The 14,541-nt window shown below is 45.5% G+C and overlaps 1 protein-coding gene across 2 annotated transcripts in view; it reads left to right on the forward strand.

The window, feature by feature from the left end:
- The window catches only part of ABCA4 (ATP binding cassette subfamily A member 4), a 127,107-nt gene that overhangs the window by 49,012 nt on the left and 63,554 nt on the right, over positions 1-14,541 (forward strand). Inside the window, exons 12-15 of one of the 2 annotated variants that reach the window (XM_054475816.1) lie at positions 7,530-7,735; positions 8,154-8,330; positions 10,153-10,375; positions 14,090-14,311. In XM_054475816.1, coding sequence (XP_054331791.1) covers positions 7,530-7,735; positions 8,154-8,330; positions 10,153-10,375; positions 14,090-14,311 — 828 coding nt within the window. The remainder of the gene's footprint in view (positions 1-7,529; positions 7,736-8,153; positions 8,331-10,152; positions 10,376-14,089; positions 14,312-14,541) is intronic. The other variant, XM_063664591.1, reaches the window with a different exon arrangement.

Genomic DNA, 14,541 nt, shown 5'->3' on the forward strand with positions numbered 1-14,541 from the left:
TTAAGGTAAAGGCCTTCCCAGTCTAGCCCTTCATGCTTCTTCCATGTTCTATGGGACTGCCCCAGGCTTCCCACCTGGTACCACTGAGCCTTTCCATCCTTCCCCCACTCGACTGCCTGGTCAACACCCACACTCACGCTTCAGGACTCGGTCCTATGTTTCGGGCCTTCTTCTATGCACCATTCCCTTCCCTGTAGCCCTTGATCATGATTTGTTTATACGCCTCCGCACCTTCATGGCCCTGAACCCCTCAAGGACCGAAACTGCCTTACTTTTCTTTTTGACTTCCCAACTTACCTTAGTGGAGCTGTAGTCACATAGAGTAGACACTCATAAATGCTGCTCTGGGCTGTAAAGGTTGAATTTTCCAGCTAAGCAAGGAAGAAAGACAATTTCAGGCAGGAGGAAGAGCATAAGCAAAGTGCAGAGGTGTGAAGCTCAAGAGAAGTGGATGGGCTGGGCAGAGGTGTGGCTGCAGCATTAGGGGAGAACAAGTAGTGCCTGGAGTCGGCAGGCATGGCTTGCAAAAGCTTCATCCTATGGGTGAAAGGACACCATCTCTTGCACCAACAGGCTCTGTGATTGGAGGCAACTTTGCTGTTTTACTGCCAGAAAACTGAGGATGATAACCCAAATTTCAGTTCAAGTGGCATTCACTGGTGTGGCTGAAATGGGTGTTTGTGGCCAGAATGTGGTCTGATTGGTCAGTGCCCAGCTCTTTTGATTATCAGATGTTTTGAATATAGTAGCACCCATGTGCCCAAGTTGTTGAGATGATTCAACAAGAAACTTTAAGAGCTCAAGTGTCCTGCAGTTTTCAGCCAGGTGATTCTCTTCGTTTGGACCCAGTTAGATGCAGGCATTACCTCGTGGCTTTGCCCCAGTGTGAATCTTTGTGCTCCAACTTGATCTTTTTATTTGTTTCATTATTGTATTTGTTTATTTTAGAGACAGACATTTTTTAACAGCTGTGCATTTCCTGTCCCTTTGTTTTCCAGTCGTCATGTGTTTCCTTACTCTCTGTGGGTGAACGTTTCAGATGTCTGTTTGTGGTGCCCAGCGTGCAAGATAAAATTTATTGCAGTGCCTTCGGCCTCTAACTCACCATTCCAACCAACTCAGATAGCCCAAGGCTATTTTATCCAGTGGATTTTTCCATGTAGTGGGAAATAAATCTTGAATGTTACTGTTTAGATTTGCCAGGAAACTCATTCTGGGATGTTTGCCCACATCCATTGGCATTTCTCAAAAGGAACCCCAGGTATCTACCTTGACACCAGCAGGGCCACTTGAGCCCTCCATTGGCATTCATTGCCCGCTTTGTTCTCAGTCTGAGTTTAGGAGTTACAGATGTGAGAGGCGGGATTATACAGCCAACATCTCTAAGGGGGCAGTGGCTCCCTTACCCTGGAAGACCTCACTCCTAGCACGTCCTGGATGTATTCGTCAAAATATGTCCTCTTATGCCACGTCAGCACAGGGTGGCTCCCCACTTTGATCATCAAGTTTAAACAAAAAGAAAGATTTTCTTTCTTTCTCTGCCTCTAATGGACATCATTTCCCACCTAACAGATAATTTAATGTATCTGTTACTGAATGTGTTTGAATTAGAGACAGAGAGGTCGCAGTGGAAGAAGGAAGCCTGCTGCTACTGCAGCTTGTCCTCCCAAGGAGGTGTTTGATTTAGCTGTGTAAACAAATGACTGCATTCTCCAGAGGTCCTGAACACAGCTGCCTGCGCTGGAGAGGGCTCAAACCTCTTCCGCCAGGGTGAACTCTGCTTCCTGGTGAGTGCCAGCAAAACAACCAACAAAGAGCTGTAGGACTTGTGTGGACTTCAAATGGTGGTGGTCCTGGCACTTGGGCTCAGCCACAGCGGTTAGGAAACCAAAGGGGAGGAGGAAAGCCCTTTTCTTGCTTTGTTGTCATTGGCTGTCATAGGGCATTACAATGGTTCTCTTTGAGATTCTGAGCTCTGGCTATAACATTTGCTCAGAATCTACCTCTGAGGCCTTAAGACACTGTGTTTTTATTCAGTGAAGATGCCCTTTGATTTATTTTCCCACTAGTGGTGCTAGGTATGAGCACCTTACACTGGCCCCTTACACTGGCCAGTTCTTGTCTACCTACATTCTTCCCTAACATTCATGACTGCATAGTTACGCTTAGTGTAGAAGCAGACAGGTTTTACACATAGACTCCATGGCCGTAGCCCCATAGAACCTACTATATTCTAACTTACAAGCTAATCAGACCAAATATATCAAAATCAAAAACCTCTGCTGAGAGTTTATTCATTCATCTCTGTCTCCCAAACATACTTATGTACATATGTGCACTAATATACATGTCCATTAGCCAAGATTTTGACTTCAGGGATCAAAGCAAGTACCAACAGGGAATGAGGTCACTTGCTGCAAGGCAGGTGGCTTCCCCATGAGAATGCAAGGCCACCTCATGACTCATACTTTAGAGGGTGACCCAGGAACTTCTGATTCATGTCCAAAGCAGCTTCTACAATTGCTCTACCTTGACCTTGGGAAGATGTGGGGAGGATGACATTCGGGATTAGCTTTATAAGGCCTTCCTGTGGGCAGAGTTGTCTGACTTTCACCTAATGATCAACAAGCAGCTAGCAAGCATCAGTGGGTGAGGACCCACCCCCTCTCAGCTCCTCTACTGCCCAGCTGGGACATGGGCTTTGGCATCTGTCCATAGCATTGTTCTAACCAGATGAGGTGTTATGGATCAGCTCAGGATGGGATATGTTCCCAGACATATTATTTAAAGAAAATAGCTCCATTCCTCCTCTGATAAACAGGTGTCTTGGCTAAAAGGTAACCTGGCTGGGGCTTAAAAGTCTGTTGACTTTCAAGATATTTTGCAAAAACAGTCATAAAAAATGGTATTTATCAGGTCCTCACTATTTGTGAGACGGTTTGGTATACCATAGTGGTTAAAAACACTGGCTGTCTCCAGAGGAGGTTTACTTTGCTTAGTCGTGCCTCCTAAGCGAACTTGGACCTCATAAGGTTGTTGTGAGAACGAAATGGGTGAATATGAGTAAAGTCCTTGGACCAGTTTTGGCCACGTAGTAAGCCTTCAGTAAGCATCTGCTTTTATTCCTACAGGGAGGCACTTGTAAGCCCTTCACAAACACCGTCTTATGTGATCCTTAGAACAAACCTATGAGATAGGGCATATCTCAATTTTGTAGGTAGGGAAACAGAAGCCACACAATTAGGAAATGGCAACAGGTCTGTTAGACTCTTAAACACTATGCTACACCAATTTGCAAGACAAGGAAGACAAAGCACCTTTGAAAATGGGTCAGATGTTTTAGGGTAAATGAACATTTGAGAATCTTTTAAGTTTTTTTTCCCCCCAGAGATTATCAAGGTATCAATCTAGGGGGATGCATCAGGAAACATGACTATGAATCAGCTGCCTGACAAACCAGCCAGGATGGAGCCCACGTCATCACAGCAGTCAGCAATGCCACTGAAAACATCAGCCGCTTATTCCCGTATAGATTTCCCCTTAAGACATGAAAGGGGAGTTCAAAGAGAATGGGCCAGATAGCTCTGAGAGTCATATTACTAAAATATATTTATTTTTACTAGCTTTTTTGTTTTAAGAGTTATACTGTCATTAGCACCATAGCAAAAATTCACGTTTTATTAATTTCTCCTAGTTTATCATGTGATTCTAGGGTAGGATGCAGAGTTATATTCAAAACACACAAATCAACTCAACTCAGTAAACATATATCGAGGCCCTATCGTGACAAAATGCTATTCTAGAGACCACGGTGAACAAGCCATGGCCCCAGCCTCAAGGAATTTACTATCTTTGGAACTGTGCTGGCCAATACAGTAACCAGAAGCCACGAAGGGTTATTTAAATTTAAATTAATTAAAAATAAAAACACAATGCCTCAGATGCGTTAGCCACATTTTAAATGTTCAATAGATATTTGTGGTTCCTGCCTGCCATATTGGACAGGGCAGATATAGAACAATTCCATCACTGCAGAAAGTTCTACTGAACAGTGCTGCTCTGGGGCAGAAGATCTTCTTGTTCTGGGATGTTACACCCCCGCTTGTGGCTAGAGTGTGGCTTATCCTCAGAGCAACGATAGGGGAACTGTGGCACTCTGCAGGCTCAGCACTGAAGACATGGATGCAGGCTCTGCTTCTGACCTAGATTGACCTTGGGCAAGGCCCTTTGCTCCTCTGATCCCAATTTCTTCACCAGCCAAGTAGGAATATCAGACCACAAGCCCTCTAGGGCTCGTCCAAATGCCCCATGACTGAGTGAACTGGTAGAACATTCTATGTGCATGTCACAACATGAAGAGCAAAGACTTTCATCTCCCCAAATAATTTTGTTTTTCATTTTAGGAATTAAATTTCAGATTCACTCTAATTGCCAATACTAAAATTCTCTATATGCAGTTCTAAACTTGACAAACCAATAAAAAAAGATTATTTTACTACTTATCTTTGTAGAACATTGAGGTCTCCCTAAAGCAAATTTAAATGCATATTTTTAAAATGTATTCTAGCAGTTCAGTTCAGAAGCCCCCTGGCCCAAGCATCACACTGTCAATCCTTTGTCCTCAAGCAGCATGGTTGGGTGGGTTAAGTACTGACAAACACTGGGTGCCAGGCCCATGGTCAGGGACTGTGCTAACACTCTACATATTAAATCCCACCTACCCCCACCCTCAACAGACCCAAACTATTTATCAAATAGCAAACCTTACATTATTTCTGTCCAGAAGAAACAAACATTTATTGAGAACTTTTGGGGTGTGACCTGTTTAAGTCCTACATCTCATTTAAGGACTGGTCAATGTTAGGCTAGGCAATGCCTGTTTGTGAGAGAATCACTGCCTAAAGAAAATTCTCCATTTCCCTTAGCTCTATGGTGGGTGACTACACGTACTGGCATTTCTTAAAGAAATATCAATTCCATTTCCTTTTAACATAATTATTAATATCTCATTAGCATGGTGTCACTGAAGCCTGGGCCCAAAGAAATACCAATTCCATTTCCTTTTAAGATAATTATTAATATCTCATCAGCGTGGTGTCACTTAAGCCTGGGCCCTTTAGAATTTTTCATGTACCTGTGTTCCTCTGCCCATATCAGCTGGAACACTAATAGTTTTCTTCCTTTTTATCTAGAAGACTGAGAACATTACATGGGACCCGCCCCCAGGGCATGGAGGCTGAGGTGGGACAATTTAGTTCAGGAGGCCCAAGAAGTGTGGGTGTGCAGTCCCTTGTTCAAACACAGCCTCTGAATCGCCAGAGGCTTCCGGTGCATGCTCTGAGGCGCAGGTGGGACTCGGGAGTGAGGGGTTTCGGCGAATGAGTTGGGATTGCCTGCTTCTTCCCAGTGCAGTGGAGCTTGGTTCTGTGGTCAGGTCCTTACGCCCTGTCTGCCTTTCTCGTTTCTTTATTTCTCGGGTAGTAGTTGTGGAATCAAATGACCTGGGGTTTGATACCTACTCTACCACGCTGGGGGAGTCACTCAGCCTCCTTGAACCTAAGTTCCTGGGCTGCCAAGTAAGCAGAAGTAGTAATTGCTGATCCGCCTACTTGACAAGACAGTAGTGAGGGCGCTGAGCGCCAGGCTGTGGATCCAGCCTTTCCCACGGTTCCTGGTGTGGCAGGAAGAACTCTGGGCCTGCAGGTGAAATTGGGGAGGGAGTCCCAGCTCTGCCACTGTCTCTCTGTGTGACCTCAGGCAGGTCTCCTCAAAAAAATAAAATACTTTATAAAACTCAGTTTCCTCTTCAGTAAAATGAGGATTCTAGGTAACTCACAGATAGTTTGTGGGGATGAATCTGTTCTTTAAAGCCTGCATTACATCAATAGCCCAGTCTTCCTGCTTGCTTTCCCCCTTCTCCATTACCAGTGATCATAGTCTGATCCCATAGGTGATATCCCTACTCAAAACCCTACATTAGCTCCTATGGCTGTTTAAGGCCTGCCCAGAACTCCCCTGGTTTTAGCACTGAAAGCACGTGTCCGGGGAAGCCCTGCATTGGTCGTTCACACTACTGAGTCCTGCAGGGCAAACCGTCTGGTCCCACCCTCCTTTCTAGTACTGCTGTCACACTCACCTCCCTTCACCCTACACTCCCTTCCGTGCCTTGCAATTACCTAGGGAGCTTTTTACAAGATATGGATGCCCTGGCCCTGCCACTAGAAATTCTGATTTAATTGCTTAGGGTAGGGCCTGGCATAGGTATCTTTTAAAGCTCCCCAGTGGTTCTAAAGCACAGCCACAGATGGGAACCACTGATCTATTCTTGTAGGTCCCCAGATACCTCATGTGCTGTTCCCTGTGCCTGAGCTGACCTTTCCCCCACTTTCCTCTCTTCAGCTAATTCCTGCTTATCCTCCTACTCAGGAGGCTCTTCCTCCAGGCAGCCTTCCCTGATCCCTCCAGGAAGACTTAGCTGTGTCCCTCTGCTGGGCTTCCCTAATACACTGGGCTTGCTTTCATTAGAACCTGATCCTTCCACATTATGGTTCTTGGTTTACTCCAATCTTCTCCCTCATTAGCTCTCAACTTTCTTTCAGGAAGAGATGTTTATCTTTCCTTCTTGTATTCCTAGAGTCGACCAGGCTCTGGCACGTTGCAGACTCTCAGTATGCATTCAGGGAACAACTTAATCAAGACAAGACCATCTGACCTCTTGTGAGTTACATGCTAAGAAAGAAATGTCGACACCAATAGCCCTCACAGTGATAGGAACAAGAGGTTAAAGAAAAGGAAATAGATGCAAATAACAATATAAGTGCTTTAACAAATCTATACAAGAGGACAACCATCATATTCAAATTTTCAAACATTCTTAGTTCTGCTCTTTTGTGGGTAATGTTTTTCTTTCGTCTTCCAGGAGAAGAAAAGAGGCATATTATAGAAATTCCTCCTCCCCCAGCATTACTTGTCACAGAATTGTAATTGGAAGTGATTTCCCTGACTAAGTTATTTTGGCTGTCTGTTATTTTCTCTCTTCCTCCTTGCTCTTCCCTCAGCTGGCCATCCTGTGTGTTTGGAGAGAGCCAGAAAGGTTCAATGCTAGGAATGTTTCTCTCTTTCTTTAAAGCTCTTTAATCGTCAGGCTTTCTGATCTTCAAAGCAGGCTGTAGCCAGTGTGACCCCACTCCCTCGCCTCCCCATGCTGGGGAGTAAAAGCCCAGAGTATTTTTGTCATTTTGAAGACTTGCATATTTGGACAGCCTTGGACATCTGGAAAGTGTGGTCCTCACTAGCTCTGCAGGGATAAGAGCACGTCAGCATTTCCAAGCTCTCTGGTGCCCCTACATCTGGACACGTTGAAAAATTAACACCAGACTCTGGAGTTAAGCAAACATTAAGTTTATAGGCCTCCTTGCATTTGACCATTTCCTGGGGCAGCAGCCCTTATCCTGTGCCTTTCTGTGTGTAGAGTTGAGTCTTTGCAGTTGGTCCTCCTCAAACTCTCTCAACTTTGTGACTCTCTGCAGTGCTTGGTCCTGGATAAGTTTGAAAGCTACAATGATGAAACTCAGCTCACCCAACGTGCCCTGTCTCTACTGGAGGAAAACAGGTTCTGGGCCGGAGTGGTGTTCCCTGACATGTATCCCTGGACCAGCTCTCTACCACCCCACGTGAAGTATAAGATCCGAATGGACATAGACGTGGTGGAGAAAACCAATAAGATTAAAGACAGGTGATGTTTCAGGAAGGGCTCACTGCATTTCTCCAAAGTCAGTGGGAAATTACATTTGTAGAGAGAAAGGGATTGAGATTGGACTCGGCTTATAAATCAATAAAATTAAGTTAAATAAGAAAAAATAAGATATTTTATAAAGCTCAACAAAGATATTTTATAAAACTCAATAAAATTAAGTTAAATAAGAAAAAATAAGATATTTTATAAAGCTTGAATGAAAGCAATTACAGAATCACATTGTGGCTAATATTCAAAACTGAAATTTAAACTGAGGACTAGGAAATAGAATTGGATCCTTTTGAAGCGTTTGGGAGAAAGATTTTAAGAGGTTGAGTTCCGAGTCACCCTGTGGTCGGGAGGTGTGAGTGAGCTGTCCAAGCCCGTTCCCATCCTTTGTCCCTCTGTGTCTTCTCAGGTATTGGGATTCTGGTCCCAGAGCTGATCCCGTGGAAGATTTCCGGTACATCTGGGGCGGGTTTGCCTATCTGCAGGACATGGTTGAACAGGGGATCACAAGGAGCCAGGTGCAGGCAGAGGCTCCAGTTGGAATCTACCTCCAGCAGATGCCCTACCCCTGCTTTGTGGACGATTCGTGAGTCCGAAGTTCGCGACCCTCCTCCATGACACGCTAATGGGGGTGCTGGAGTGGGCTGGGGTGGGCTGGGGGTGCTCTCAAGGCTTCCATGTCTTTGGAGAGAGCCCCAGGGACCAGAGCCAAATTGGAGAGCATGGAGCTCTGACTGAGGAACCTGCTTCTCCCAAGCTCCAGGCAGGCACAGATGAGTCAGTGCAGTGGTGGGAAAGGGAAAAGAGTTGGTGTTGTAGCTGGAAAAGGGAAGGGGAAAATTAAAGCAAGGAAAGTGAGGCTGGGGGAGAGGACAAATTCCCCACTATGTAGTATGTTTGGTATGTGGAAGGGTTCTGGTCAGAATGTTTGCCCAATGATTGCCACATCAGCATTCATTTTGGACTCTGTATGGCCAGTAGGTCTGGTTCCCGGGAGCCCTGGAATAATGCAGCCCCTTCCCTAACTAACATTCCCGTGATGTATGCTCAATGACAAGGCAGAGGAATGTGCTGGATGAGCTCAGGCCCCGCCTCCCTGGACACCCCCATCCCAGGCCTGTATATCTGTTGACCAGGAACAAGCCAAGCAAGCAGACTACTGTTTGACTGAACATGGATTTGGGGGGTAGTAGAGAAAGGGCTGGGGTGGAGGGTTGGGAGGGCTCATTTGTCATTACAGATGGGGTCAGACACACTACCAAAACAGCAGTAGAGACCTACAACTGAGTTCACCTAAAACTCAGTGTGGACACAGGAAACCCTCTTTTAATAACTGTCCAATGGGTTTTCCAGCCTCAGCTCTACAAAAAATTGAGATAACAGTGGCCAGTCTGCAGTTAGTTTGGGTTCGGACAACAGGCAGAGCTGGGAAATGGAGCCAGGGGCAAAAGCCCAGGTCCACTTTAGGATCTGAATGGGAGCGGCTGGTGGGGAAGTGAGGTGGGTGTGGGGAGGCAATAGGGAGCTGGGTCATTTGGTGTGGGAGAGTCCTCTGGTGGCTAGTCCCAGAAGTGCATGCTTTACGAACGTATGCTTCTCTCCCTAGGGCCACCTTGAATGAAATCCTCCCATGCTGGAATTGGGCCCTTTCAGTGACAACACACAACAGTTTTCAATAGATAATAATCCCAAGGTCTTTACTAGCACATGAAACACAGGGAAAACATGTGTAAAGTTCACAAGAAAGTTATTCCAGTATATCAAATCTACCCTGTTTGCCAGGTGGCTGGCTATACCAGGGTCTATTCCACCTGTGCATGGCTGGTGGTGGAGCCAGTGGCTGTTGGATAACTGATTTATTGATGGATCATTTGCCTTCTGAAAGTGCCAAACTGATTAGTTATTTTGTGTGTCTTTTTGTGTAACTAGGGTTTGACCTTCCAGGGCAGACTGTGCTGGGGCGGCTGACCCCTTGGGGAGCCAAGTTATTGCTCTTACCACCACCACTTGCCCTTGTCACTGCTCCACCCTCTTGGGTTTCAGTGTCAGCATGTAGCTATCTACTCAGATCCCATCCACATCATCAAGTCTGCAGTCTTTTCCTTGCAAGGCCTTACAGGGAAGATCTTTGACATAGAGGATATAATTTTATTGACACATTTTACTTGCAGAGCATTCACCTGGGCTAACCAGAAAGCCAGCACTCTGCTATAAACAAAAAATAATGCTTCAGGGCTAACATGGAATGTATTAAAATATTCCAGCCCATTGAATGTCCAGGGGGGGTTTCCTGTTTTCCTTTCCCTCCATCTGGGCTTTGTTCTCAACACATTCATTCAACAAACATTTGTTCTGCCTCTACCAGGTACAGAGCACTCTACCATTCTGCTTCTTTCCTTTTGCTTTAGTTTCATGATCATCCTGAACCGCTGTTTCCCTATCTTCATGGTGCTGGCATGGATCTACTCTGTCTCCATGACTGTGAAGAGCATCGTCTTGGAGAAGGAGTTGCGACTGAAGGAGACCTTGAAAAATCAGGGTGTCTCCAATGCGGTGATTTGGTGTACCTGGTTCCTGGACAGCTTCTCCATCATGTCAATGAGCATCTTCCTCCTGACAATATTCATCATGGTAAGCCAAATGGAGAAGGCCCAGAAAATCTTGAATACTTTGGTTCCTCTCCCCTTTCCTCCTGTTCATGTGCCTAGATTAGTCACACTCAAGGAGAGCTTGACATCTAGCTTCCCAGCCCTTCCTTTTAGCCAAGGTGGGAGACACTCAGAGAGATGAAATCTCCTGAAGGAGCCACTGTATCACAGCATCCTCCCATCTCCCACTTCCTGCCCGGGGTCCATGGTCCACATAGACTTCCCAGTCCCATTCCATGACCATCTGGAGAAGCTGCTATTAGCAGAGCCCTGCACAGGGTGATAGTGTAATTAAAGTGGTCTTCTCTTTCCAAACACAGAAGAAATCAGTTCAGGGAGTGTTTTCCTAGGCTTATAATTTTAACTACTGGCTAGAATTGAAATGGGGAAAGCCTTTTGCCTTTTCAGTAGCAGTAGGGGAGGAGATCTGGATTATTTACTTATCACCATCATGGTCACCTCCTACATGGCTTCACCAAAAAATATTCTGCTGCCTGAAAAATCTCCAAGACCTCTCTCTCTTTTAAAGGATGGAGTTTGGAGTCCATCCTTCCTCAGTGATAAGGAGTTTTTATAGCCACAGGCAGCATCTATTGGTCTGTCCTCGGCAAACTTGCAACTCCTCTGAGAGCTAGACTTGGAAATGAAACAATATTTTGCAATACGCTGCTATCCTTCATTTTTAGCTCCTCCACCGTAGATGATAGTTTGTACTTGTTAAATGATAAGGATATAAATTTAGGTCATTTTTTATATTTTATTGGGTGGAATTTGGTATAATTTTTAGACCTCAGGCTCTGCAGCCTCCTGAGATGGACTGATTGAGCTTGTTCTACTTCTTCCCCATCATGATAGGAAGTGCTGTACCACACTAGGCAGTGTGTGTAGTGACCACAGACTGGCTGAGTGTCTCGCATCCCATGCTGGCCCATGTCTGGTACCCACCCGATCCACAAATGTTCCATCAGATCCTGTTCAAACAACACATCTCCAGTTAAGCCAAATCTTGCCCTTTCTCCTTACAGTAAAATGTACTAAATCTGAAGGTTTTGTCTTTTTAGTGTTGCTCCGTGATCCAGTGATCTGTGCCTTGGTTATGCCCTGTGCTAGAGTCCTAACAAGACAAATACTAAGGTAGAGGTCGTTCTGCTCAAACAACGTGACCCCACCTAGATGTGGCCTTACATTTGCAAAGGGCACCAAAGTTCTATGAGATGAGGGGAGGAGCTGAGCCCCTTGTCCTCATCTAGGGTTCCCTTGTTCTTTCCCATCCCTCAGTCTACTCCTTTTCCCATTACCAACATGTTTGTGTCCTCAGAATTAAAGGAGTAAAAATGTGTAAACATCTGACTAGCAACAGTCATGAGATTTTGCCTGCCTTGTTGATAAGTAGGATTGAGATCTGCCCTCCTAAGAATGGGCCATTAGGTCTTCAAAGCCTTTACGATGTGAGGTAAAGAACGTTCACCAGGAGTTTCATGCACAAAAGGGTTTCTCTTTGTGGGAACTAGAACATTGTTCCAGTGATGACGGAAACAGAGCTTTCCACACCAAAACAGGGTTTTCCTTTGAATGACTCTCCCACCTTTCCCTTGTCTCTTCCTCCCCACCTCAACAACACAGGAAAGAAGCTGGAAGCAGGGACAATGGGAAGGTCCTTTTGTTATTCAAGCTATTAGAAACAAAAAGAAAAGTGGCCATCTGAGGAAGCCACAGCTGGTGAAACTGTAGGGTCACAGAGTGAATTACACCTCTGGCTTAAGTCAGTGAAAAGTCCTAGAAGTTTGTGGTCCTAGAAGTCCTAAAAGTTTATGGGACTTTGTTTTGAGCAAGGATAAGAAATTGATTTCAGGCCAGGTGTGGCGGCTCACGCCTGTAACCCCAACAATTTGGGAGACAGAGGCGGGCAGATCACTTCAGGTCAGGAGTTCCAGAGCAGTCTGGCCAACATGGCGAAACCCTGCCTCTCCTAAAAATACAAAAATTAGCCAGGTGTGGTGGCACATGCCTGTAGTCCCGGCTAGTCAGGAGGCTGAGCCAGGAGGATCTCTTGAACCCAGGAGGTGGAGGTCTCAGTGAGCTGATACCATATCACTGCACTCTAGCCTGGGCAACAGAGCAAGACTCTGTCTAAAAAAATAAATAAATAAAAAAGAAACTGATTTCATTCTTCTGAGAACTGCAACAACTACCTTAAAGTAATTCCATCCAAAAGCCACATGTTCAGCCATGGACTTACTTTTATGGAGCTGCATGTGGGTGACACACAAAATCAGGAGCTCTGAGTCCTAATTTAGACTTTTATTTAGATTTCCTCAAATTTGGGTTCCAGTTAAGCATGGGTCTCTTCTGTGCCCCGCCCCGCCTTGCTATTTGTTTTATCTGTTTTTCAGTCTGTTCTGTCAGTACCCACAGGCAGGAGAGCAGAAAGGAGAAATGGCAGCCACAGCAGACAAATGGCACGTTCATTCCACTCAGCTCTCACATGCCCATCACAGATACTGCTCATTGGTCTCTCTTTTCTATGAGAGGAAGCCAGAGCTCCAGGGAACTACTGCCAATTGATCAGAACTCATTTAGGACGTGGACCTATTTGTTCCTTTATGTTCCTGGGAAGAGCACAGGATGAATTCTATGTACTCATTTACGTGTTCAGAGAGTAAAGTGCCTCATAGGATACCTCCAGCAAAGGATAACCAAGAAGGTCTAATACATTTAACAATCTCAGTTTATCCTATAGTGTAATTGAATAGCAGTTCCCCTAGCAAAAGTTGCTAGTTTGGTCCTATTTTCTACATAGCCAAAGTGGTTGATTCATTGGTTAATGTGAAAGTTACTGAGTACTGCCAGCAGGTTTTAGGAAATGTATTTGTGTGATATTCATGGATGGGGAGGATCAATCCACTTCCAAGTGATTTGGATTAATTACTAGTATTTTCACCTGTGTGGGTAGCAAATCTCAGAAAATCAAGTACAGATGATGGCATCAGACAGGCCAGGTCCCAGGCAAAATGTTGAAGCTCCTCTGGAGTTCCCTCCCATCTCCCTCTTTTGTTTTCCATGTACCTGATTTATCCAGGGCCCTGGAGATGCTCCAAGACCCCCTACCCAGGTCTTCCTCCGTTGTCCCAGCCATATTTCTCCACATTACAACTCTTCTCACCGAGGATTTGCTTACTTAACACATAATAAATACTATTAAAAGAGAAACTTAGGCACATTAAAATGTTAAAGAGTTGATTCCAGCAAACAGTGATTCGCAGGAGGCTCCAGATCGCAAGTGGTTCAGGGCACCATTGAGGGGTAGGGAAGCAAGACAAAGAAAAACAAAGCAAATATTTGATTGGTTCAAGTGGAAAGTCCCTGATTAGAGATTAGTGGGCAGTTTGTGATTAGTTAAGTTTCTCTGAGTTGGGTTTTGGTTTGCTGATGCAGGAACACAGAATGCTGGGGCCGTTTCAACCTAATGGTCTCCCAATTAATTTTTTTAACATTACTGATGACTGATAGGAGTCTAATGTGTTACTCCTCCCAGGGAAAATGGCATTCCTAGGATTAAAGGAACTCAGTGCATGGAGTGTGCATTGTAGAAATTCAGACACTAACAACAGGCTGGTGGGAGAGAGCCCTTTAGGGCAGAGTGAGAAGGCGTCCGGCCAAGGGCGGGAGTTATTGACACATGGCCTCTTGGTTTCAGCATGGAAGAATCCTACATTACAGCGACCCATTCATCCTCTTCCTGTTCTTGTTGGCTTTCTCCACTGCCACCATCATGCTGTGCTTTCTGCTCAGCACCTTCTTCTCCAAGGCCAGTCTGGCAGCAGCCTGTAGTGGTGTCATCTATTTCACCCTCTACCTGCCACACATCCTGTGCTTCGCCTGGCAGGACCGCATGACCGCCGAGCTGAAGAAGGCTGTGGTGAGGCCCTTGGGCTGGCCCCTGTCCTACAACGTGTTTCCTCGGAAGGGTCTGTAGCAGTCCTGGAGGCCCAGCCTGCCCTCTGAGGGGATCCACTTTGCCTTTGACCTAAGGTTAAAAAGTTCATGTGAGGCTAAAAGGTACAGGGGCAAAAGTGGGAGCAGTCCTCACCCCGAGCGATGCAACAGTGACTCCTCACCACACCTGCTTGATTCATCTGCCCTGGAAAG

Source organism: Pongo pygmaeus, chromosome 1 (genome assembly GCF_028885625.2).
Source record: "Pongo pygmaeus isolate AG05252 chromosome 1, NHGRI_mPonPyg2-v2.0_pri, whole genome shotgun sequence".
NCBI lineage: Eukaryota > Metazoa > Chordata > Mammalia > Primates > Hominidae > Pongo > Pongo pygmaeus.